The sequence below is a fragment of the Cynocephalus volans genome, chromosome 8 (genome assembly GCF_027409185.1).
Source record: "Cynocephalus volans isolate mCynVol1 chromosome 8, mCynVol1.pri, whole genome shotgun sequence".
Lineage (NCBI taxonomy): Eukaryota > Metazoa > Chordata > Mammalia > Dermoptera > Cynocephalidae > Cynocephalus > Cynocephalus volans.
Window position 1 is genome coordinate 104,423,574 of NC_084467.1, and position 26,772 is coordinate 104,450,345.

Genomic DNA, 26,772 nt, shown 5'->3' on the forward strand with positions numbered 1-26,772 from the left:
AGGGTTCAATCCCTGGACTGGCCAGCCACCAAAAAAAAAAAAAAAAAAAACCCCAAAAATTAGGTAAAACAAAAAACAAAAACTGAGTGTATAAGATGACATGAGTGCTTAAAACAAATAATTGAGTGTAAAATCTTAAAAATTTCTTGGATTCAGCTCCTATATTTACAGTTCTAAAAAGTGTGTTAGTAATTACAGTTAAAGTAAGTCAGGGAACTAAATCCACAGATCACTAAATCTGGTAACTTATTCTTTTCCTCAGTTACATGAAGTAGTGAGCAAAAGTAGATAATCCACATAGCAGCAGCTGTGTATATTTGTTCCAAATATTCAGGAGGTTGAAATCATATTTTAGATCATCATATTTAAAAATCCTTTCTCACATTCAAATCAGACACACACACACTCCTGAAAGCCCATCTTGCCTGCGTCCAGCACCCCCAGGGCAGTGCGACAGCCACTTTTCTGTGATGTGCTCCTGAGCACCAGTAAATGTCCCTTTGGTTTTTTTTTGTTGTTGTTGTTGTTCAAGTGAGTTTGAGTTTTAGTTCTCTCAGCTATAAATTGGAAAGTCCTAACTAATATAGTAGTAGTATCTCTTCTTATAGAAAATTTGAAGTTCAGAGGATTAAATAACTTGTCCAAGAAACTGCAATAAGTGTCAAGGCTGGAATGTGAACCTGAGTGTGTCAATTCCACAAGTTACATGTTGCTTTTACTACTGAGTGTGTCCCAAACCCATCTGTGCATCAAAATCTCCTGGGCTCCTTCTGGAAAAATAGATATTCTCAGGCCACATACCAGGCAAGCCCTATTCTCAACCAACCAGAATCTCTGGGAATGGGCCTCAGTGGTCAGTGTTTTAATGTATTTATCCCCTTGGTCACCATTCCCTACATAGGCAGCCATTCTAATGGCTTGATATATCTTTTTGTTTGTTTCTCTACTATACATGTATTACTGTTTTGTGTGTGTACTAATTAATCACTCATACTATTATTACTAATGGTAAATGATACGGAGTTTCTCATGTGTCAGGCAGTGCTCTAAGCATTTTACATATATTGACTAATGTAATCCTCATAACCCTGTGATGTATATGCCATTATTTCCCCATTTCCTCTTCTGAAACAGAAGAGAGAAAGACATAGAGGGTTAGATCATGTGCCCATTGCCACGCAGCCGTTATGTAAGGAGCTAGGATTTGAACCCGGGTAGAGCCTATCCTCTTTGCTCTGCTCCACACTAAACTGCCTCCCACAATATGAACAGATTATTATCCCACAGAGCCTACACAGGGCTTCATCAGGGATTGGGTTGATGTGGGCAGGAGTACTTGAGGGGCTTGGAGCTGTGGCTGGTCACCAGCTGAACAGCTGGTATGGTCTGAATACTACCACTGGGCCTGACCTGACTGAGGAATCTGTAGTGGTTCCCTGTTACCAGGCTGAGGCAGGCTGCATGATTTAGTCACAATTATTTACTTCCCCCTCTAAGCAGGGCTTGCCTGTAGGTGGCGTATATTTCTCTGCCCTGTTGACTTTGAGCTCAGCTGCAGGACATGCTTTGACAACAAATGCGCGTGTCACTGTGAGTGGCAGCACGTGTTTCTGCTCACCAGTCTTGGGCTTTGACTCTCTGCCCTGAAAGAGAGATTTGCCCAGACAGTGGCAGCTCCTTCAGTGTGGCACCCAGACCTCGCCTGCAGTCAGTGGTGTGCTGGCAAATGTTTAACACCTGCCTCTCCCAGGAAAAACTGATATGGTTTGTACAATTTGCTCACTTGCTGCATTTGCTGAATCACCATCAGTGTGAAGTCATGGAACGTGGAGGTGGGAAGTGATGACACAACAGCCCCCAGCAGCCATGGAGCCACGGCCAGCACATCCCACCTGAGGTCTGCAGCAGAGCTGCCACAGTTGCCCAGGCCCACAAATGGGTTGATTTAAGCCTCTACAGGATTTAGGGGTGTTTTCATGCAGTTATTATCACAGCAAACACAGACAAACACACATTTTATTTTGTAAATTCAGACCTTCTCTAGCTGACTGTACTTGTGTTTTGCAAACATTATCTTGTCCTATTACCAAATAAAAACTCTCTGATCTGCTGGGGCTGATTTCCTGTCTATTTCTACCTTCAAGCTTTTGAAAGCACTCATTTATTTTTTAAATAAAATACTTTTCACTTCCCTACATCTGGAATGGAATGTAATAAAATATAGTGAACTAGGAGTTGTGAAATTAATTTTCTAGCCCTGGCTCAGTCACAAATTTGCTGTATGATTTTAGATGTTGCTTGATTTCTCTAGGTTTCAGTTTCCTCAAGTGAAATGAGGGTTTTATTAAGCGATTCACCCTCTTAAATCTCAAATTCTCTGAAGTTCTGTTTTCTGTGCAGGACTGTACAGGGTTAGAAATCTTGATTCTCATTTGATTTTTAGAATAGGATTTTTATGTAAATGCATGTATGGGACAAAAGTCCTTGGTTAGGAGACAACAGTCTACAGATAGCGTGGCAACAGCCCATCTAATCAATTCTAATCACTGCTTAGGTATGGGACTGTATACTTTAATGATTTTAGAGCTAACAGGTGGTTGTCATATGGATCCTATTAAGAGATTTTAAGAATTGCTGAAGGGAAAGATGTAAAAAAAATGTTTGCTATGGGCATGCTGTCTGTTGGTGGGAACTTTAGAGATAATTATACTTAGATTTCATTATAAGAATGCAACTTTTGCTTATATCATTTAAGCAGAGGTTATATTTTAGATAATGATAGCAGTTTAACTAACTTAGCTTTTCACCAATTGTACTTTGGAATGTCACATTGTTAATTTTACTGATGTTACTAGTTTCCATTGTTTAACCTATACTTAGCCATAGATAACTTTTGTCACACTGCCCCCCCCCATGTCTTTGTGTCCTTTTGAAATGATTGAATCAACTGACTTTCCTTGTGAAACTTCCTTGTCTTGACAATAAAAAACAAGCTAACTTTGAATTGGGGCTGTACCCAGTTTTCTCCTTCTAACAGAGGAATTGCTGAGGTGCAGTCCCTTTGGGCTTCTCATTGCATTCATGGCACTTTGAGTAATCCTTTTTTGCTTCTCTGTTACACAGAGAGAAGTGTAACACAGGACCACTTCTCCCATAAAGCTTTCTCCATTGCTTGTGTTACTCTCTTCCTGCTGTGAACTTCTTTAAGCCTTATTATTCATATCAAAATTTAGCTTGCCATTTATAATGGAGTCATTTATATATATATATATATATAATGGACTGTCAGAAGATGTCCATTCAGTCATTTACTCGCTGTATTTATATATATAATGGACTGTCAGAAGATGTCGCAGGAAAGATGAAGTGGAAGACCAACCAAGTGTCAAAATCTCCAGTGAATAAAAAGAATTATTGGGCCCTGTTTCCTCTGAAGCCTGTGCTATTAGACAGTATTAGGTACTGCTTCTCCAAGCAGTTGTCTTTTACTGACCTCTCAATAATTCTTTTTATTCGCTGGAGATTTTGACACTTGGTTGGTCTTCCACTTCATCTTTCCTGCGACATCTTCTGACAGTCCATTCAACACCCTGTCCTCTCTGATTCTCTATCACACTGTTTCTTCATTTTTTCCTCTTTTTCAACTCAGAAACTTCCATGGTCATATTTTTTATTGTCAACACCAATAATTTAACCCCTTTCAAAATCTCAGTTTCAAGCATCCCTTTCTAGATCACCACCCCTATCCTTCTAGCTTATGACTCTCTCATCTCCAGCAGGCAATTATTTGACCTCACTGAGGTCTCTGATCAACATACACTATCATGTTACATAATCACTCCCTTCTTGTTTTGCTTTCCTATTTATCTGGAATAGTTTCAAAATTCCATCATTATAACCACTCCTTTGCAATCAGTCAGGAACTCCCTCATCTTCCCCATGCCACACATATCAACCCACCTACAAATATTTCCATATTATCTGCATTCTCCCTCTACTCTTCTGTTTCTATGGATGAGGTGACCCTGTTCATATCTAAGGTCAACTCTGCCACTCAGGGTTTGTCCCAGATGCCATGTTCTCCCGCCTTCTTTAGTATTTTGCTATTCTGCAATTAAGTGCCCTCTCTCTTGCATCATCGAATTTTCTGTTGCTATGGAATTATTATCATTTGCAAATCAACATGCTCTAGTATGCCTAATCTTAAAAAAACTCTCTGCCTTCATCGCATACCCCTTTCCATCTGCAATCCCATTTCTCCAGTCTTTTCAGCAGAACCCTTCTGTGAAGCTGTGCATTCTTGCTGCTGCCATTGCTCTTCAGCCACTCTATCCACCATCCCCTCACTTGGGCTTCTGACCCCTCCATGCCCTGAGGTCGCTCTTGTCAAGATCACCAGTGACTCCATCCTGCCCAACCCCACGGTTATTCTTTATCCTACTTGAACTTTCAGGACCATTCAATATGCTCGAAGAAGTCCGTGATTTCCATGCTCCCATCTTTCTGCTTCCTCACTGGCTTCTTTTTCTTAATTGACTTTCCTGGCTCCTCTTTTGCTTGACTTTTCTGGTCTAGAGTTTACCTCAGGGCAATGGTTCTCAAGGTGTGATCCTGTACCAGCAACATCAGCACTACAAATTGTCAGAACCACAAATTCTCGACCTCAGAGCCAGCTTAACCAATTAACCTAGAAATCATCCTTGAGTCCCCTTTTTCCTCACACCATGTTCAAATGACCAGCAAGTCCTATTGGCTCCACCCCCATGATATATTTCCAATTAATTTGCTTCTCCGCATCTCCACCTCGACCACCTCAGTCCAGGTCTTTGGCAACTCTCACATGTACTAGTTCTGTTGCTTTCTCCCTGCCTCCACTTTTCCTCACTCCTTCCTTTCCTTGCCACAAGCTGTTATCCTCTCAGCGACCAGAGTGATCTTTGGAATGTAAGTTAGCCATGTAACTACCCCGCTCAAAACCTTCTTGTGGTATTTGAATAAAACTGCACTCAGAATAAAATTCAACACTCCCCGTGCAGCATTACATGATCTCATCTCTGCCCCACTCTCTGGCCTCACCTTCTACTTTTTCCTTTGCTCATTTTTTCCTTAGCTATATGCCTTTTTTATGTTCCTTCCCCTCAACCTTCACATGCTGTTCTCACTACCTGGACTATTCCTCTCCCCTAATCTTCACATGGCTGCCTCCCTCTTGTTCTCAGGGGCCTTCTAGTCCGTTAATGGAATGTTGTCCCACTCCCAAAGTCACTCTCCATAACATCGTACTGTTTTATTTTGCCATAACAGTTATTAAAATCTAAACTTATCTAACTTATTTGTTTATTTATTGTCTAGGTCTGCCCATAGTATGTACAGCTCCATAAGACTTTGTCTGGCCTCTTAATTGTTGTATTTCCATGCCTAGAACGATGCCTGGCACATACACATTGAATGAATAAAACTTACAGAAGTTTAAAGTCAGGAAAGCAAAAGTCTTGTGTAAGGTAAATCTCTTATCTCATCCATAAATGTGGCAAGATACTTGCTCTATAAGAGAGAGCTGAGACCCAGCAGCAGATTCCCATCTCACATTTGGTGTAAAACATGCCCACAGGAATAAACTGATGGCAAAACTGTCTACATTATTTAAGTTACATGGTCTCTCTCTCTTTCTTTTTCTGAGCTATCATATTTGGTTGAATTAACTTTAGTGAAATCAGTGTAATGTGGCTGTACTGTAAGTAGATATTATTCTGTATTATCTTATTTTTCAATTTCTACTAGCCTAATAAGATTATGTGCTGTGTAAGACACAGACTACATCTTTTGTTTCTCTTCCAGCACCTTCAGGACCAAGGAAGTACTGAAGTACTAGGTAAATTTAAGCCCAACTACCAAATTACTGGCTGCTCAAGAAAAGCTATCAGGTGCTTCAATCAATCACAAAAGCTCTCAGAACCATAAGTGATAACACAAAATAAAATAAAATAAATAAAATAACAAATCTGAAAAAAGTATGGGCATACCTTATTTTATTGTGCTTCATTTTATTGCACTTTGCAGATACCGCATTTCTAACAAATTGCAGGTTTGTAGCAAACCTGTGCCAAGCAACTCTTTTGGTGCCATTTTTCTAACACCATGTGTTCACTTCGTGTCTCTGTGTCGCATTTTGGTAATTCTTGCAATATTTCAAACTTTTTATTATTATTGTATTTGTTATGGTGATCTGTGATCACTGATCTTTGCTGTTACTATTGTAATTGTTTTGGGGCTCCAGGGATAGTGCTCATGTAAGACAGTGAACTTAATTGAGAATTGTTTTGTGTGTGTGTGTGTGTGTGTGTTCTGACTGTTTCAGTGACTGGCCATTTCCTCATCTCTCTTCCTCTTCTTGGGCCTCTCTATTCCCTGACATGACAATATTGAAATTAGGCTAATTAATAACCCTACAATAACTTCTAAGTTAATTAGAGGAAAGGAAGAGTTTCACGTCTCTCACTTTCAATCAAAAGCTAAAATGATTAAGCTTACTGAGGAAGGCATGTTGAAAGCAGAGAAAGGCCAAAAGCTAGGCCTCTTGTGCCAAATTGTTAGCCAAGTTGTGAATGCAAAGGAGAAGCTATTGAAGGAAGTTAAAAGCTCCAGTGAACACGCAAATGACAAGGAAGTGAAATAGTCTCATGTTCATATGGAGAGAGTTAAGTGGTCTAGATAGAAGATCTAACCATCCACAACATTCCCTTAACCCAAAGCCTCATCCAGAGCAAGGCCCTAACTCTCTTTAATTCTATGAAGGGTTAGAGAGGTGAGGAAGCTGCAGAAGAAAAGTTTGAAACTAGCAGATGATGGTTCATCAGGTTGAAGGAAAGAAGTCATCTCCATAACATAAAAGTGCAAGGTGAAGCAGCAAGTGCTGATGGAGAAGCTGCAGCAAGTTACTCAGAATATCTAGCTAAGATCATTGATGGAGGTGGCTACACTAAACAACAGATTTTCAGTGTAGATGAAGCGGCCTTCTACTAGATGTTGTCATCTAGGACTTTCATAGCAGGAGAGAAAAAGTCAATACCTGGCTTCAAAGCTTCAAAGGACAGGCTGACTCTCTTGGTAGGGGCTAATGCAGCTGGTGACTTTAAGTTGAAGCCCGTGCTCATTTACCATTCTGAAAGTCCTAGGACCCTTAAGAATTATGCTAAATCTACTCTGCATGTGCTCTATAAATGGAACAACAAAGCCTGGTTGACAGTACATGTTTACAGCATGGTTTACCGCATATTTTAAGCTCACTGTTAAGAACTATTGCTCAGATAAAAGATTCCTTTCAAAATATTACTGCTCATTGGCAATGCACCTGGTCACCATCACCCAAGAGCTCTGATGGAAATGTACAAGGAGATGAATGTTGTTTACATGCCTGCTAATACAACATCCATTCTGCAGCCCATGGATCAAGGAGTAATTTCAACTTTCAAGTCTTACTATTTAAGAAATACATTTTATAAGGCTACAGCTGCCACAGATAGTGATTCCTCTTATGGATCTGTTCAAAATTAACTAAAAACCTTCAGAAAAAGATTTGCCATTCTAGATGTCATTAAGAACAATCAAGATTCATGGCAGAAGGTCAAACTATCAACATTAACAGGAGTTTGGAAGCAGCTGATTCCAGTCTCCATGGATGACTTTGAGGGGGTCAATATTTCAGTGGAGGAAGTAACTGCAGATGTGGTAGAAATAGCAAGAGAACTGGAATTAGAAGTGGAGCCTGAAGATGTGACTGAATTGTGCAATCTCATGATAAAACTTTAACCGATGAGGAGGAGTTACTTATGAATGAGAAAAGAAAGTGGTTTCTTGATATGGAATCTGTTCCTGGTGAAGATGCTGTGAACATTGTTGAAATTACAACAAATGATTGAGAACAGTAAATAAACTTAGTGGATAAAGCAGCAGCAGGGTTTGAGAGGATTGACTCCAATTTTAGAAAGAAGTTCCATTGTGGGTAAAATGCTATCAAACAGCATCACATGCTACAGAGAAATCTTTTGTGAAAGGAAGACTCAATCAATGCAGTAAACTTTATTTTGTTTTATGTTAAGAAATCCCAGCCTTCAGCAACCACCACCCTGGTCATTCAGAAGCCATCAACATTGAGGCAAGACCCTCCATCAGCAAAAAGATTACAACTCCCTGCAGGCCTAGATGTTAGCATTTTTTAGCAATAAAATATTTTTACTTAAGATATGTACTTTTTTTTTAGACATACTGCTATTGCATGTTTAATAGACTACAGTATAGTGTAAACATAACTTCTACATGTATTGGGAAACCAAAAAATTCTTGTGGCTTGCTTTATTGCAATATTTGCTATATTGCAGTGGTTTGGAACTGAACCTGCAATATACAGGTATGACTGTATTTGTAATTTCTTTCCTTCAATCTAGGACTTGTAGTCATTCTCAAAATATTTTTTGAGATACTTTGAAATGCTAGTCGGTGCTGTATACCTCCTGGGTCCATGACTCCCTAGAATTTTTCCTGTAATGATTAATCACATCCTCAGTTCCAAGTGCCATCTCCCATAATCCAAAAAGATGTACTGTTCAGTTGTGAGAAATAATGAGATAAAGCAAATGACTGCCATACCTTCAGTAGATCTTACATTTTCAGGTTGGTTCTGGTTAATGGACTCCTTGATATCTTCAGAAATCTTTGATTTTGGAAGACTAAGCATGTTTGAGGATTTCTGTTCTGAAACCTTACATGGCTTGGAATCTAGAAAACCCAAAACAATCATAAAGTGATATTTTGGGCAATGGTACGATGACTACTAATGTTCGTATAAACAAATGTTGAACAAAGTGTTTTACAATGAATAAGTTGCATTCCACCCACCTCTTCAGAAAGACTAAATATAAAAAAAGCCATTAAGAGGCAGGAATTCTTCATAATAAGAAAAAATGTTTGCCACTAACAGACAGGCCAGTATCTGCAAAGTTCACACCCATTAAAACAAAAAAGGATGCTAGATGTTTCCTTAAGAGGATGTCATTAAAACAAAAAAGATGGAATGATGTTTCAGGAGCTACATGTTCCCTTAAGAGCATTAGACCACATAGCAATCACCTCATTATGTTATGAAGTAGAGGCCAAGTAATTTGTCTCTACATTTACCTAGTGATGGTGACTGACATGTGATTTTAGAAAGTTTCTAATCTTAAATCCATTTACTACTATGAAAATATAGCTCTTTATTAAAATGTATCTCTCTAAAAAATAGGGGTAATATGAAACAAATTTTAAGAAATATATCTAGGATGGGGTAGGCAAGTACATTACAACTTGTGTGTGTGCCAACCCTGGTTGAATGGTAGTGGGTGCCTGGAGCATGTACAGAAAAGACTTCTGGAGCCTTGCCTGCCCCTTTTCCAGGGGAAGAGCTGGCTGTGATTAATCAGTGTTGCCTGGGTAGCAGCACAAGGACCATTAAGTTGCAATTCCTGATTTCTCCCCCTCACATTTACAAGTCATTGTTCCAGCCTTAGTCTTTGGTTTGCAAGCTCTGTCATAATTAAATGTTTTTGTTGACTGTGCTCATTACAGGAAGCTGAACCTCTGGTATTGAAGTGTACAGTAGAAAATTCCTCTGTCTGGGAATTTTAACTACTCAGCTAATTAAAGAGAGGCACTAAATTTCACTTCATCCTTGAATTCTTCAGCATGCATTTCCTGAGACTGAAGACATTCTCCTGTATATCCACAATGCTATCATCATACCCAAGAAATTAAAAGTAATTTCACGATATCCTCTAATAACAGTCCCCTAATCAAATTTATGCAGTTTCTCCTAAATATATTTTATAGCTTTTTTTTCTCAATCCAGGACCCAATCAAAACTTGTTTATTAAATTTAGTTTTTATGTCTCTTTAGTCTCTTTTAGTCTAGAATAATCATCCCATCTTATATCTTTTAATGACATTGACTTTTTCTGAAGAGACAAGGCCAGTTGTCCTATAGAATGTCCACAAGTTGGTAAACATTTATCTGATTGTTTCCTTTTGAATAGATTCAGGTTAAGAATTTTTGGCAAGAATTTTATATAGTTCTATGCACTTTAAATTGCATTACATGAGAAATCACCTCATGCTAGGGTGTCTCGCTGTTGATAGAAGCTTGATTACTTAGTAAAAGGCAAAAAATTCTGTATGTCTCCATTAAAGGTACATTAGTATCTTCATTAGTAAGTAATATGTGGGTTGATATTTTGAGACCATGTGAATGCCCTGTTCTCCAACAACCTTTCATTTCTTCCTTGATTTTTAAATTAGACACTTCTTCTAAATGCTTTTAATTACATTTTAAGCATACAGGATGAAAAATAAATTTTGTTTACATCTTGGTTTCCTCATATAACTCAGTCAAATCTGTAATATGCAGTTCACAGTAGGTTATGTCAACAACTATTCCTAAGACAAAAGGTGGTATGAACTGGTTATGTTCTAAAAGGCCACTATAAGGTATTACTCCATTAAGTACATTTAACAGGTACATTTAATAGCTACCCTAACTTATTACCTGGATGAAGATCAGCTGTGTCTTGAAGTGTTGTTTTCTTTGCATCTTCATCTTTCTTTGTAAAAGAAGGTAGTTTTTTGGAAAGGCTGTCCAGATAATTATACTTAAAGGAAAAACCACAAGACTTATTTTAGGCTTACACATGGCTGAAGATAACTGCCACAAATACTTTAAGCTGATGAGCAATGATGGAAGCATATTTTTTAGGGTCCTGGAAATAAAGTTTACAAACTAAAAGTTCTTTAAGAGACTGATTAACTCAATTCTAGCTTTTGTCAATTAGTCATAATTTCCCATCATTTCTTCTCAGGCAAGCTCTTGTTAATAACAGCATTTGGACCTTACATAGAAACACAATAAGTTCTGAACACATAAAATATTCACTTTGCTTCAGGGTTTTGATGAACTTGCAGCCCGTGTGGGGAAGGTTGGGTCTGTGGTCCTAGGTGTAAACTCACACAGAAGGCAGAAGAGTGTTTGCTCTCTGCCTCCGTGGGCTTCCAAGAATTCACAAGACCTTAGTGCTAACTCAGCAGCTGATGGGTGAGAAGATTTTAATGGAATAAAACTCCAAAATGAGATTGATCATAGATAATCATTGATAGGAAAGATTCACCTCAAAAAGGGCTTACAATAGACAGGGAAAGGGTAATTAATAGTGATAATACAAGATAGGGAGGCGGAGCAATATTGATATACTGGCAGCGAACTTCTGCTTAGGTGTGGGGCCTGAAATTAGTCTTCCCTGTCACATGCTTGTGACAATATGGATTTGAAGGCCATCAGGCCGATGCAGGAAGGAATCAAGCACGTCAGGAAAGAGAGATTGCAAAACAACATATGCAATATATCACCTTTTATAAAGACTTTTATTCTATTGTTAATTATATTCAATTACCTGAGACTGATATGACTTGCTCAATTCAGATTTGAAATAGGGCGGTATTACATTGTTCCTAATATTCTTTAGATAATTTTGTGTTTCTTCAATTTCCTTCCTGGTTGATCATAATGATGCAAAAGAAAACAGAACATTTAAAAATGTTATTTGGCTGTGTTTTTGCTTTATATCCTACAGAAAATCAATGCAGTCACTAATGGTGAAACTGATAAAAATGAATATGTCAGATATTTTTTTCTCAACTTGTTTTGGCTCATTTTCTACTTCTTTTAGAATCAGTCACATTTCCTACTTCAGAAATCAAACCCTCATATAAGATAGGAAATGATACCAGGTGTTAGTGTGATTTTGCAGTTCATCTCAAAAGACTAAAAACCATATAGCCCTATAATGGTTGAACTTTTTGAGGTTTTTCAATTCTCTGAGATTTAAATGACAGCTAAAGTCTACTGGTTTGCATAACTTCAATAGCAGTGGTAACAGAAAAACAAAAACAAAAATAAAAACTTGAGGGATGGTTTATGAATAATGTGGTCAGTGGTTACAAAATAAAAGAAATGGTGATAGTCTTGCTAGACTTTTTCCAAATACCAGAACCCCTATAATAGGGTGGCAATAATGTATATAGGGACGGTCAATGAAATGCAAACTGAAGTCATTGGGTAAGGCTCAGGAAAGGTTTTCAAGAGGGCCGACTCGGCTGGGAGGCTTTCCCTTTGTCCTGACCTCGTAAGTGCTTAGCTTACTGCATGCCAGGAACTTTGTAAAGTATTTTACATTTAATCTTACAATAATCATATGAGTTACTATTATTATCCCCATTTTATGGGTCAAAAAATCAAGGCATAGAGACATTAAGTAACCTACTCCAAATCACATAACCAGTAAAGGGTGGCACATGAATTAAAACCCAGGTGCTTGCCTCCAAGCCCATGTCTTGAAAACCACACTGCTAGTCAGCCATCAGTCACCCATCGTGAGAGCTGAAAGAGATCTTAGATATTTGGCAGTCTGATCATCCTCATATTTTACAGATAAGCAAACTGAGCTCCTGAACTAAATTTTACTGAAGTGAAACAACTAGCCAGCATCGCACAGTTTGTAAGTAGTCAAACTGTAACTGACTCTAGATCTGTTGACTCTAAGGCCAGCTCTTCTATACTAGATGGCCTGTCTGGAAATACTGAACAGGTATGATCAAAGTATCATCTTATTTAAACAACTTTAATTTCCCACTAAAAATGTCTTTTCACTCCTGCCTCACTGGATTCATTCATCAATCTGAAGCAGTCTACCTGTTTCCCACCATTCTTGTAAAATTGTTCTTGCAAGAGAAACCAATAAACCTCCTAACGGATAAACATTCTCTGCTTTTTCATTCTCGTTTTCGATTCTTCCACAGCATCTGACATCTGTTGAACATCTTCCATTGCCTTGAAACGTTTTCCTTCCTTTCCCTAATCCATTTTCTATGTTGTCAACTATTCTCTTTCTGAGACACACATTAAATTATGTGTTTCACTTTTTTTCTTTAGAAAATTTTCATTGGCTTGCCATTATCTACCTATATGTTAAAATTTGAAATTGATAATGTTTCAAAATTTTTTTAAAAAATTGAATAGGTAACACATCATATGAACGCAATGCAAAAAGTATTAAGGAGTACCTAATAAAAAGGTGGTCGCCATCTCACAACATCCCTTGACCTCTCAGTCTCCATCCCCACAGGCAATCACTGTACTGCTCTCTTGGATATGCTTTCAAGAATATTCTATGAGACTAATTGGTTCAGGAACATGCTACCTCGAAATACGGCACCTTGGCACACTGAATATTTTAAGCTGAAGACATCTGAGAAACAGCATGTACAGAAAGGTCTCTCTGACCTTCCCCGTTTTTCCCCTGAAAAAGGTTATAAAACCTAGGAAGGATTTTCTGACCTTTCCCTAAAGCAGTTCATAAGACCCTCATGTAAGAGGTGCCCTTCCTATACCCAAGGAAAGGAATATTCTTATCTCTGAAGACACAGGGACACAGAAAAGAAGCTGAACAAACAGGCCTTGCTGAGTTACTCCTAATTTATTACCATTAGATCATACTCTTTGTTCTATCATATTTTTTTCACCACTCTCCATTTTTCACCAAACCTAGCATTAAAATACTCAGGTTTAACTATTTCTTTGGGTCTTCATTTCCTTGTGAAGACTCCTGTGTCATGTGAAACTTAAATAAATGGATATGCTTTTCTCTTGTGAATGTCTTTTGTTATAGGGAACTCAGCCACGAGCCTAAGATGAGTAGAGAAAAAAGATATTTTTCTTCCCCTACAGACAGTATATACCTTCTAGTTTGACCTTGTATATGGGGGTGACACATGAGACTTAAAGCCTTATCTCACCACTTCCCCAACACATTTCACAAGATAACCCTGACATTTTTATGAAGAAGCACATTCATCCTGGGAGTCATTCTGAAGAGCAGCCGTGCAAATGTGTGCAGTAGGGCCACATGCACTACTGTAATGTGCTCAACAAATATGTCTTGGCCTCCTTCCCTGATGGCAAGAAAGCTGCAGCTAGGATTGAAAAGAAACCAAACCATATGACGCTTAGAGCACATTCCTCATGTGAATTATAAGAATTCTTGGAAGTTAATGAGTATGTTCTGCATTAAGTTCCAGAATATTTATTAGCGTATCAGAATTACCAAAAGCACAGAGTACCTTGACAGTCTTCCTGCTTAGGAGAGGGAGAGGAGCTATCTAATGTTCAAATGGGCTTCTTCAAGAGACAGCGACAGATAACACAGAAGCTAAATGACCATTTGGAAGAAATGTTGTAGAAGGGGCTCAAATCATCACTGAGAGTCCATATGGTAGGATCTTTGAGTCCATCCCATTCTAAGATTCTATGACTGTGGGCTTTTTCACATGCTTATGTATACTTTAGAGTAGAATTACCTCTTTTGTTCTATCTTTTCTTTCCAGTGCTTTGATGTTGCTGTGTGCCTGTGTGAAAGAAAAGGGAAGTGTGATAAAAAGGGGCAATGCTCTCAGCTTATAAACAAGAAAAGAAAAAACACCACTACAGTGCGGAGCTGAAGGGCTGTGAATTCATCAGTGTAACAGCCACAGTTATGACATCTCTCCAGTTCCTCAATCATTGTCTAATACTAACTAGAACATATTGTTAGATTAGCATACCTGAATTTCTTTTCCAAAAAATCTTTACCAAATGTGTCTGTTGGACATTCTGAAGCAGCAGTCAAAGATTGCTTGAATAAATCGTTTAGGTGGGCTGCAACTTTAAAAATAGAAGTATTTAACTTTTATCCCCATTTCTTTACAGCATAACACACAATCAACACTCGATGACTCATCTAAGATTTTTTTTAGAGCCTATATTAACTAGCTAGTGTTTACTAGAACTTCCATGACCTAGCTGTAATACAACGGTAAACCAAACTGCTTTTATGAAATATCCTACTAGAGGACATGCATCTTATAGCCAAAATGTAAAATGCAGTGATATCTCATTATCCCACGATATTAGGGGAAACGGTGGTCACCTAACTGAATTTCCTCATATTGGAAGCACCAGATCTAAAGGCAAATTAACAATCATAATGAAATATTATTTTTCTAAACATTTACCTGCTCCCTGAATCTAAGTATATGAAAACAAGACAATAGTTGTATGATAATTTGGACAGTGATTCTCTGAGTTTATCCACAGAACATGGTCTCAGTGTGATGTCAACAGGATACTAAAAAAAGAAAAAAATTTCCACGTCCCATGGTTATATGAGCTTGGAAAACACTGGTACATACAAAGTTAAACATGTTTCATTATTGCAGGACTTTTCTGCATCCTTAATTACTTCACATTAATTAATTAACATTAATTACAATTAATGTTAATGTACATTGTGATTTGCTAAGAGAATAAGACAATATGCAGCATTATCCAAACTTGTTTTTTCATAAAACTCATTTTTTGGTGGAGCTACCTCCAAGTCTAGTATTTTAGGAAATACTCTGGGGCAATGTTGACTTAATAATGTCACCATTATTAATATGTCAGGCACAGCTATAAGTATGCAAGAGGCTGTTTGTGTCCTGGATCTGTTTGCTTAAAAAATATATTTAATTTGTTCTTCACTATTGGGCAACCTGTGTGTTTACCTCTATTGTGCCTGTTTCCTTGTGCCAAAGTCACAACTATTACAGGGTAGAATTGCTGGTGAAGTATAAAGCACCTATTTAAATCTGAATTTCAGACAAATTTTTTTTTAGTACAAATATGTTCCATATATATTTGAGATATGCTAAAAATTTATTTGTTGTTTATCTAAAATTCAAACTTAATTAGGCCTTCTATAGTTTAATTGCTAAATCTGGCAACACTCCTACAAGGGTCTCTCAGGTAAAAGAGTGACACCAGAGTGTAAGCATAGGGAGACATTGGGGGTTGTAATGGACTCTCCTGTGATGGTTGGTCTAAAGGGGCAGCTGCTAATCACCTTCAACCAAATGTCTCCATGGGTAATGTGATATTTTAAGAGGAGAAAAATCTAGATAAACAATAATAACAGAAACAAATGTACAAGCCAACAATGTGGAGAATACACAAAATATATCTGTGGGCTTGGCTGCCAGTTTGTGACTTCTGCCACATGGTCAATACATATATAATATAAAACAAAACAAAACCCCACCATATTTTCTACTGATTGTTTGCTGTGAACTATAAAGCCATATAACCAAGTTTGTTAGGGCTGTGTACATATCAAAATAAATAAGCTTTAAAAGGGAAGATCTAAGAGTAAATTCCTTGTGTTGCATATCACGTAAAAACAGTGCAAGGTTTTGGTGATAACTATGTAATTGCTCAAAAGTTCTGTGTGTGCTGTGGGGGTAGGTGTGGAGGGGAGGGCTGCTTGTTGGTTCACTATTTCCTTCCTATAACTTAGCTATGTTCTAAATAGTTGAGGTTAACATAAAAGTCAAATATCAACGTTTCTCATTCAACAAATGAAAGTTAAAGATGAATTGGAGGCAATCACAGTACTCAAGGATCTCACAATTCAGGCAGAATAAAACATATAAATTATTTGTTACAACACACTTAGCCAATGTAGGAGAACAGAGATATATATGTACACGGTGCTTTGTTATCAGATAAGAGAACAACTAATAAGTATATTTAAGAGCAATCCTTTGAAATTTGTAAATATAATCTAAAAAAATATTAAATGACAGTTACCTTCAGTTGCATGACTTTGTGTAGTTTCCTCCATTTTGGGGAAAGACTGAAATGAAGATAGAATTACTTAATGATGATGATTACATTACATACAAAATTCACTTTGGTTAGAAGCATTCTTTATGTGCTCAAATTGATCTTTTATGAAAATTACTATAAAATGAATCAGCTTTTAACTTTTTTTTTTCTTTTTTGCTTGCCAGTACAGAGATCGAATCCTGAACCTTGGTGTTTTTAGCACCATGTTCTAACCAACTGAGCTAACTGGCCAGCTTATGAATTATTTTTTTAATACCAACACAAAATTTATTTGATTTTTTCTTTTTTTAGTCATTCCTTTCATCTGACAGATTTCTAAGAATGGAAATCATTTTAAGTTGTAGAAATTCCTTTTTCTTTTGCCTTCCTTTTTCATTTATTAATTCATTCAACATTTCAGTTAATATCAATTTCTTCTGAAGACAATAAAAACTTTCATTTAATGGCCTTCAGAATTATTTATGATCAAAGAAAGCACCTAAAAGGTATTTGGAAAATTCAATATGTAAAGAATCACATTTCCACAGTAATAAAAAATTACAAGGAGGTAGCAAATGCTTCATAGAAATGGCAGGAACAGCTATTCCTTATGACATTTTGTCCTGAAGCCTCTAATATTAAAACAGTAAAAACACTGGTGTGTAAAACATTTTCTCACCATAACCAGCTTGAGGAGATCTGCAGCATTGCCTCTCTCCTCCTCTGTTCTAGAATCTTTGACTGTCATTTCCTGTAGCTCATCTTCTTTCTTTAGAATATGGTTTATATAATCCTAGATCAGCAGAATAAAATAAATCAATAAAAGCTGAGAATAAGGTAGAGAGAGACACCAAAATACTTAACATCAACTTGAAATATTACAAAAAGATTAAAAATACTAAGTTCACAGTTACCAGTCAAGCAATCTGGAGAGGCTTTTCCTTAATATGTTAGTAAGCAAACCTGAAAAGTCCAAGGACCACGGGATAAAACTGTATGAGGACCCCAGAGGCCCTGCTTCTACCTCTGTGCTTCAGTGTTCTCATCAATAAAATAAACAGAGTTGGGTTAAAGGATTTCTAGTGACCTTTCAGGTACAGTCTTCATGATTCTGTCTATAAACATAAGTTACTTACTCTAATGCCTTTGCTTCCAAGAGAAATATACTTTAATCTTTCCATAAATATTTGATCCATTTCCGTAAATAATGATCCCTTGCTTTATGCCAGGTGCTGGGTACATAACCATAAACAAACACCTAACCTTGGTTCTGAGGGAGTTAACAAACTAGGGAGTTAGATGTTATGGATATGGTCATACAATCGGCTACATGTTTGCAAATTATTAGACCAATTCCAAAGCCAACAATCCTTTTTGTCCATGGATAAGTATCAGATTAAAATGTGGTTCTGTCTTTTTCCAAAGATCATTAGACTAGTTTTCCATATAGTGAAGAAGCAGGACGACTCTACTTTGGGGCTTCTTAATAATTCCTTCAGCTCTTGGGAACCATTAATTATTTTCTACCTTGCAACCTTCTACTCTCTGGAAGATTGACGTTTGTGTGCTGCACTAGATAAATATTGGTAGAATTACATATGTTAGGTTCCTTGGGACACAGAGAGGAATGACTGTCCTGTTCCTGATACTTTTGGGTCAGGTTACCTGGATCCCATTACCTTAAGGGAAACCTGCAGCCTCAGCTTGATCTCGTTCTTTATGACCTCATGCTGGATGAACTGACGCATCTGGAGCACTTTTGGGCTTTTGAGTACAGGGGCTGGGGCCCTCACTAGCTGTTTGGACCCAATGCAAAGGCCCTTCCAAACCTGAGTGCCAAATGGAGGTCCTGGAGTTTTCTTCTGTTAATGAAACAAAGCAAAAGATTCACAAAAGAAGACAGAATGTTTCAACATTAGAATTTTTTTTTTAACTGAACACTTATTTTGCAGATACTACGCCAGGAACCACTTGTTAGAGACACAACAGTGAAAAAAAAAAAAAAAAGATCTTAACTGATTTGATAACTTAATATCTGACAATACGCTGAACAAATTACCTAAATTGCTTGCAAATGAAATGGCAAATCTTGCAAGATACAGGACTTCATGATTCTTACCCAAGATATTTTCTTTCATTCTTTAAAACACTATTGGTGGGTCCTTTCTAGTCTGACATAATTACAGTGTTTATTTTCTAACATTGCAATTGCAAAGCTGTGTGTAATCCTTCACATCCTTATATGCTCAGTTTGATTATTTTTAATATATGAAGGAAAAAATGGAGAGTGAAAGACCTAAAACTGTGTGTCAACAAATAAGAAATGATAGGAGGGAAGATTTCCGTGTGGTATAATGTCAGTAATTCCATAACAGGAGAAGCGTAACATGGATTACTCAGAAAGGATATTTTAATATTATAGAAAGATGTTCAAGGCTGCAATATAGAATAAAAGAAATAAAACTGAAATTAGCTAGTCAGGTATATTCCTCTAAAATTCTATCACCACACCTACAAATGTTAAAATCTTCAAATATAAAACTCCTTGAGCCCATTAACAATTAACATAAGGATGAAGATAGATGAATATTAAGGAGAAGACTTGAGACTCCGATGAATTGATGGATATATATGAAAAGAAAGTGACTTTTCAGTAGAAAATGTGTACCTCAACAGAGGGAAATGCTTCCCATGACCTTGACTGGAGATTAGGAGGAACAATTGTATCTAATTCCTTTTTCATTTGCCATAGTGATGCTTCATGGAAAGGACGAAGGACTGTGATGTTCAAGGCACCTGGTTCAAAGAGAGTTATCAGAAGATCAATTCTCCATCAAAATTATTCTGAGAAATTTAGCATGCATTCACTAAATTCAGCAAACACTTTTTGTACTGCCTTCTACATAAAAAGATTAGAGAGTCACAGCGATTATGCTTAAGGACCTAACAAGAAAGGCAAATGAGGGTTTTAGTCACTATAACACCAAGGGACTGGGTTTAGACCATCTAGAAGTATTCATTGACACCTCCCTGCCCCTCAGCAACCACACCCAGGTTCTGTCAGTTCTGCCAATAAACATTTCTTGAGTTCATCCACTTCTTCCCTCTTTATGGGCCCTATATTACATCATGTGCCTCAGAAAGGGCCTATTCTAGACTACAGCAGCCTATGTGAACTCTGTGAATGAAACTCCCCCTGCAGTCAGGGCAACTGATTATGTTAGTCCGTGATGAAAACTCTTCTTTGACTTCCCATTGCTCACGAGATAAACAATCATTAACGTTTTCTTGCCCCTGCCTCAAATCGCACCATTCTTCCTCTCTGTACTTCAGCTCCTTGGCCTCTCCACCTTCCCCTTCTCTTTCTCTAGTGCTTTATGCTTTCTCCTCTATGTTTTCTAAGAAATCTCTCCCTCTTACCTTAATGAAGCCTGACTCATCTACCAGCTCTTGGCTCAAGTGTCTTCAGGGAGGCCTCATAGACTATGTCAAGTTCCTCTGCTAGATGCTCTCATAGAACCATAGGCCTTATCCCAATTTATAATTATTGGTGTGACTAGGTAATTAATGCTTATTTCCCCCATTAAACTTACATGCTTCATGGAAGCAAGGTCCATGTCTATTTTAGCTTAGCATTGTATTCCTAACACCCAGCCAGTGTTTGCTAAGTAGAAACTTGTTAAATGACTCACTAACAGAGCATTTGAGATGAATTCTTATTCTCAGCACAATTCCACACATGCCCTGAACAGCGCCAGTCAGAGCCCCTCACTCAGTATATTTCCAAAGAGCAAGGTATATTACATCACACACATGCGCATTGATTCACTAAAAGATATAAGTGCACAGAGATGTAGGCATATTCATAACTGCACACAAAACTTATCCCAACAAAGAGAAAAAATAAAAAGAAACACACAGACACCCCTAGGCACAGCACGTAGGTTTTGTGCACAGACAACATGCAGGTTTATATCTATATTTAAATATATGTATTACATATATCGATGGTTCTTCCTTAGCACAGTATGTGTCTCTAACCTCTTGTCAAACACCGATTTCTTCGAAATAGATGAAAATAACATGAATGCCCAATGAATATAGCTCATATAACCTATAATATATTTCAGGTTGGCATTGTAATTCGCACATCAAATGTACTTTCTTATTGTATTCAGTTTCAACAAGGCAACATCTTCAAAATAACAAAAAGTGAACTTAAGAGATATCTCACTTTTCTTTGGTTTTTCTTATCAAGATGAAATGAATTCATTAATAGAAGGAACCTAGGTACACACCTAAACACAGATACAAATCTGCTTACAGGTAGGAGAGGGACTCATACTCAAACAGTTGACACAGGCCACTGCTCAGATATTACCTTGATATAAACATAAATTCAAGTAGCTATGTAATATTGGCCAGGTGAGAAGTAGAGTTGAAAAGTGAGCAAAGGGGAAAAAGTAGAGAAGATGACTTGGGAGTGGATGGGAGAGGCAGTGAAGGGACACGGTGAGTTCCAGACGTATAGGTTCACTACCCGGCTGTTCCTGTATGGGCTCTTGGAGAACTACAGTCGTTGATTCTCCATATGCCATGGATAGATATTCTTCTATGTCACTGTCTCGAAGAAGTTCCACTCCTGATCCATCAGCATAGATCACAAAAAACCTATTTGAATAAATAAAAATCTAATCACATGAAGTATTCAGTTAAAATGCTTCTGTAGCTTAGAATTGAAAATAAAAGTCATGGTATTACCATTATTACTATAATTTTACCTGGGGACATGTTCACCATAGATTTGCAGATTATTTTTTTGAAGGTGAATAGATGACAAACTATCATAGCCCTCAGTTTCTACATTTAAATCATCTTCCAATTTCTTTTGAAGTAGTGTAGTTGATGCACGACCATCAGCCATGACCTAAGGGGGTATACAAGTATGTAAGCAACTAAAAGAAAAAAATGCCATAATCCTTACATTTCCATTGATTCAATTTGAGAGAGCAGGTGATCTTTTGGTATACTCAGGAAATCAGAGATATTTATTTGCAAGGCATCGTTCATTAAGTATAGGTTGTATTAACGAAAGCAAAACCCTAGGAAACAGCTACTAGGAAAGGACACTCAAAACCTTATCCTGTGAGGATTAGTACAAGGAATTGGCAATTTAAATGTGGAGGAAAGGGTGCTCATGTGGTAGCTCAGAATCAGGACTCATGAGCAGAATATACAGGGAAACAGATTTAGTATCAATATGAGAAAAAATGTTCTAGTTATTATATTACTGTGTAGATATGACACTATTCCTCTCCAGGAAGGAGTGTGGTTCAGGCTGAAAGACCACACCGAAGGGGATGCTCAAGAGAGGTATCAATACCTAGAAGAATGCTTGGCATGACACCCAGACATTTCAACCTACATGGTTTGGGGCTTTAAGTTTCTACTTCAATTTGTCATAAACCGAAATTTGTCAGCTTTAACTCACGCTGTAAAGAGTCTCAGTTACTTGGCAAAGAAAAAATAAGCTGGATCAAGGGCTTGTCTGCTTACCAAAACTTAGTTAGGGATTCTGTGGTATGACCCTAAAACTAAAACATAACTTCACACTCACTAGCTGATAGACCAAATCCCACTGTTGGGTGAGGAGTAAAAGAAAAAATAAATGCCTAGAGCAGGGGTTGGCAAACCTTTATGTCAAGGGCCAGATTGTAAATATTTTTGGGTTTGCAAGCCACTCTCTGTTGCAACTACATACTCCACTCTGCTATTATTGTGTAAAAGCAGCCATAGGCAATATACAAACAAATGAGCATGGCTGTGTTCCAATACAAATTTATATAACAATACTGAAATTTGAATTTCCTATAATTTTTATATGTTATGAAATATTCTTCTTTTGATTTTTCTAACCATTTCAAAATGTAAAAAGCATTTTTAGGTCATGGGCTGTATATAAACAAGGGGCCAAGGTTTGCCAGTGCCTGGCCTAGAGGTAAGGGGATAGCAGCAGTGCTGAAAAACAGAGCAGCAGAAGATAGAGCCAGAGAAAAACTGAGCACCTCTCCAGACTTCCCATTTCCCTTTTTTAACCCTACTAGATATTTCTCATCATGCAGTCTCTGCCTAGTCAAATAAACTTGCCTTCTACCTTGTTATTGGCTCTCACTTTAATCTGGGTACAGACCATTCCTTTTGCTGGCGTTATTTTTAGGTGTCTGCTGAAGTTTCTTCTCTTCTGTTCTAATTATTTATTTGGCTTTAATGTTTCTACTATCCCAGTCTTTGGGCTTTCCATCCCCCACAGAAGTATACTTGAGAATCAAAGAAAAGATATTGACATTCATTACTGCTTTCCGAAAGCACTGGCAGTAGGTGGATAACTAATCCCAAGGCAATTAAGGTAAAAAGCCACAGGCTGTCTCTCCATACTAAGGATGCACTTTACCTGAAAGGTGTTTCCCTCGGGATCCAGGACCTCACAGATAACCTCTGCCGTGTGCTTCATAATGTACCTGCTGGCTCTGAGCTGCTCACGCTTTTGGAAAGGATGGTATATATCAGTGCTTGATTCATGGCAATATGTAGCTGAACAATCCCTATCAATATGAAGGCAGCCTGTGTTTGGAGGTAACACCTACAAAGGTAACAGAAAGAGAGAAATCTTTACAATTTTTTTGTTCAACCTGAGGGACTTGGATAATCATTTTAAGAAAATGAACATCCATAGATCCTAGTCACAGATTGTGTTTCCAGAAAGAAAACATTATTCAAGAGAAGGCTTAAGGTTTGGTAAGGATTACTTGATAAGAAGGCAAGCAGAATAATTAAGGCATATAATTTCTCTTGTGTTCTTACATTTTAACTAACTCACTTTAGCATCTCCTCTAAATAACTGCCCAGTGCCCTCTTATTTCAGATATTTAATATATTTTAACTGAGGTAAACACACTCAGCCCTATTCAAAGTATTTGGGATCGTTAGTGTTCTTGGAGAAAAAGTGTCTCTGAAAGAGTCAAAAGCCATGGGATGAATGCTCTGAGAAGCTTTTATTTGTCCTCACTCCTCTGGTGGCTGATGCAGTCCTTAAGTAATAGCTTTTATGTAATGACTTCTAGTTCAGACAGGCTTTTTTTTTGAAGTATAATTTACCTATTATAAATTCACCCTTTATAAGTGTATAATTCAGTTCTCAAATTGAAAAAAAGTGTATAATTCAGTGGTTTTTAATAAATTCAAAACCTTGTGCAACCATTACCTAGAATTAACTAATTCTTATCATCCTATCCCCAAAAGAAACCCTGATCCCATTAGCAGTCACTTAACATCACCTTGTCCCCTATGCCCTGGCCACCACTTATCTACTGTCTCTGTAGGTTTACCTCTTCTAAACATTTCATATAAATGGAAGCGTGCACTACATGGCTTTTTGTGTCCAGTTTCTTTCACTTGGTATAATGTTTTCTAGATTCACCCATGTTGTAGTATGTATCAGTACTGCTTTCAATTTTATGGGTGAATAATATTCCACCGTATGGCTATATCACATTTCATTTATCTACTCATGAGCTGATAGACATTTGGGTTGTTTGTACAATCTTGCTATTATTAAAAATGCTGCTACAAATATCTGTGTAAAAATTTTTGTGTGGATGTAAGTTTTAACTTTTCTTGTATATATATCAAGAAGTAGGATTGCTGGGTCATATGACAACTATGCTCACTTGCTGGTGAACTGCCAAACTGCTTTTCCAAAGCAACTACACCATTATACATTCCCACCAGCAATGTATGAGTGTTCTCCACATCTTACTAACACTTGTGATTGTCTTTTTGATTACAGTCGTTTTAAGGGTATGAAGTGGCATCTCACTGTGGTTTGATTTGCATCTCCCCAATGACTAATGATATTGAGCATCTTTTTGTGGTTTATTTGCTATTTGCATATCTTCTGTGGAGAAATTCAAATCCTTTGCTCATTTTAAAAATGGGTTATTAGTATTTTTATAGTTCAGCTGTAGGAGTTCTTTACATATCCTATACACTAGACCATTATCAACTATATGATTTGCAAATAATGTCTTCTGTTCTCTAGTTTATCTTTTTGCATTCTTGGTGGTGTCCTTTGAAGCACAAACTTTTCTTTTTATTTTGATGAAGGTTGTGTTTTTGGTATTATATCCAAGAAACCATTGCCTGATCCAAGGACATGAAAATTTACACCAATGGTTTCTTCCATCTCTCGCTTTCAGCACCTTCCTTGCCCCATAATAATCCACGCTGGATGAAAAAGGAGAAGGGTAACCTTATCAGGAGACATGGGAGGGATAGACTGGCTTCAGCACCTTTCACAGTAACCGGTATTTGTTGGTGAGATCTTTGTCCCTCATCTCTGGCTCTGAGCTCTAAGTATCTGTGGCCCTGTATGTTATGTCTTGGCTCTGTGTCTGTTCTCCAACGAGGGAAAAGGTGAAAGCAAATTCTTCTAAGGCTAAAGGTACTGCAGCCTAACAGTGGGTGGCTGTGTTCAACAGGAAAATACAGAAAAGTAGGAGGAGGTACTAACAGTGTTTCTTCTTAATGTTCCAAGGACAAAACTTTGCTTCAGCTGGATGAACTGCTGCCCCAGGACCACTCAAACCACATCCTCCCTCTTGTCCTGTTGGGACATTAAGTAGAGTAGGGATGGACTGGAGGTGTGACAGATGGGCAGTAAGAATGAGGGTAGAGGTGGCAGGAGGTGAAGCTGGTTTGGTAGGCACAGGCCAGATCCTCTAAGTGCTTCTAACATTCACAGTGCCCAGCACATAAGAGATCCTCAACGAATGCAAAATACATTTTGGTTTATAACCTTGATCCAGAACTACCAAAGCTTTGTAAAATAAACAGGGCAATGTTTTCTGGAATGGATTGTACAAAGAAGATGAATAAGAGTTTGAGAAGGGGGTCCGGCCCCATGGCTCACTAGAGAGAGTGTGTTGCTGGTAGCACTGAGACCACAGGTTCGGATCCTATATAGGGATGGCTGGTTGGCTCACTGGCTGAGCTAATGGTACAGACAACACCATGCCAAGGGTTAAGATCCCCTTACTGGTCAAAAGAAAAGAGTTTGAGAAGTGTATTTTCTGAGATCAGGTGATAAAAGAAAGCATCAGCAGTCTACAGTGCAGGGATTTTCACTGCCCCAGAGAAGTGGGTTTTTTTAGCCAGACACTTATCTTTGGCACTCCTCATTTTCCTCCTAGACCTACCTGGTACGTTCCCTGTGGCTTTGCAATAATAGATGTTCCATCCCCAAAGGTGGCACAACAGCTACTGTCCTCGCAGTTGGTGATAATGGTGGCATAGTGTGAGTTTTCTATCTGCATGCACTTCACCTGCCTGGTGACAGTCCGAGGACCTTCGACTACAAGCAAATATGAGGTAAACAGATCTGACATGATGCATACATTGTGAAACAGATTTCAGCTTGTTGATTTTGCTGCTGTCTCCTGGCCATATGGATTCCCCATGGGAAATAAAAACGCAATTAGAAAGTAGAGACCAAGGCTGAGAACTCCATAAGTTTGGAGTGTGGCCCACTCCTTGTCAATTCAGGATAATTCTTCCAGAATAAATTTTATTTAATTTAGTATACTGTCTTGTTCTCACTGTTCTTTTTATTATGAAAAATTGCAAACAACCAATTTTTGAATTTGAGAAATTGAAAAGCATAAAATATAACTTAACCACTCATGTATTCAACAATCAAAATTTATACTTGTTAGTATTTTGCCAAATGCTTCAACATTTTTAATATACATACAAGAAAAATTATAAAGTTGAGGATTCTCCTTATGCCTGGGTTTATTTCTCTCTTGAAATCCATTTTTACTCTTTTACATAAATACACGTATCAAGAACAATATATAATATTTGCTCTTTAAATTTACATAAATTATACATTACTTTTTGTAATTATATAATTTCTGTATCTATCATTTACAACTGCTTTTTTCATTTAACACTGT

General features: G+C 37.6%; 1 protein-coding gene across 1 annotated transcript in view; it reads right to left on the bottom strand.

Moving 5' to 3' along the window:
- Nucleotides 1–26,772, bottom strand: part of SPAG17 (sperm associated antigen 17) — a 233,527-nt gene that overhangs the window by 9,561 nt on the left and 197,194 nt on the right. The window contains exons 31-43 of the mRNA XM_063106597.1: nucleotides 26,014–26,168; nucleotides 23,211–23,399; nucleotides 21,541–21,686; nucleotides 21,300–21,430; nucleotides 19,428–19,555; nucleotides 18,439–18,621; nucleotides 17,439–17,552; nucleotides 16,742–16,787; nucleotides 14,680–14,779; nucleotides 14,437–14,484; nucleotides 11,475–11,574; nucleotides 10,577–10,679; nucleotides 8,647–8,775 (exon numbers count right to left, since the gene is read on the bottom strand). Of these exons, the coding sequence (XP_062962667.1) occupies nucleotides 8,647–8,775; nucleotides 10,577–10,679; nucleotides 11,475–11,574; nucleotides 14,437–14,484; nucleotides 14,680–14,779; nucleotides 16,742–16,787; nucleotides 17,439–17,552; nucleotides 18,439–18,621; nucleotides 19,428–19,555; nucleotides 21,300–21,430; nucleotides 21,541–21,686; nucleotides 23,211–23,399; nucleotides 26,014–26,168 (1,572 nt within the window). The remainder of the gene's footprint in view (nucleotides 1–8,646; nucleotides 8,776–10,576; nucleotides 10,680–11,474; nucleotides 11,575–14,436; nucleotides 14,485–14,679; nucleotides 14,780–16,741; nucleotides 16,788–17,438; nucleotides 17,553–18,438; nucleotides 18,622–19,427; nucleotides 19,556–21,299; nucleotides 21,431–21,540; nucleotides 21,687–23,210; nucleotides 23,400–26,013; nucleotides 26,169–26,772) is intronic.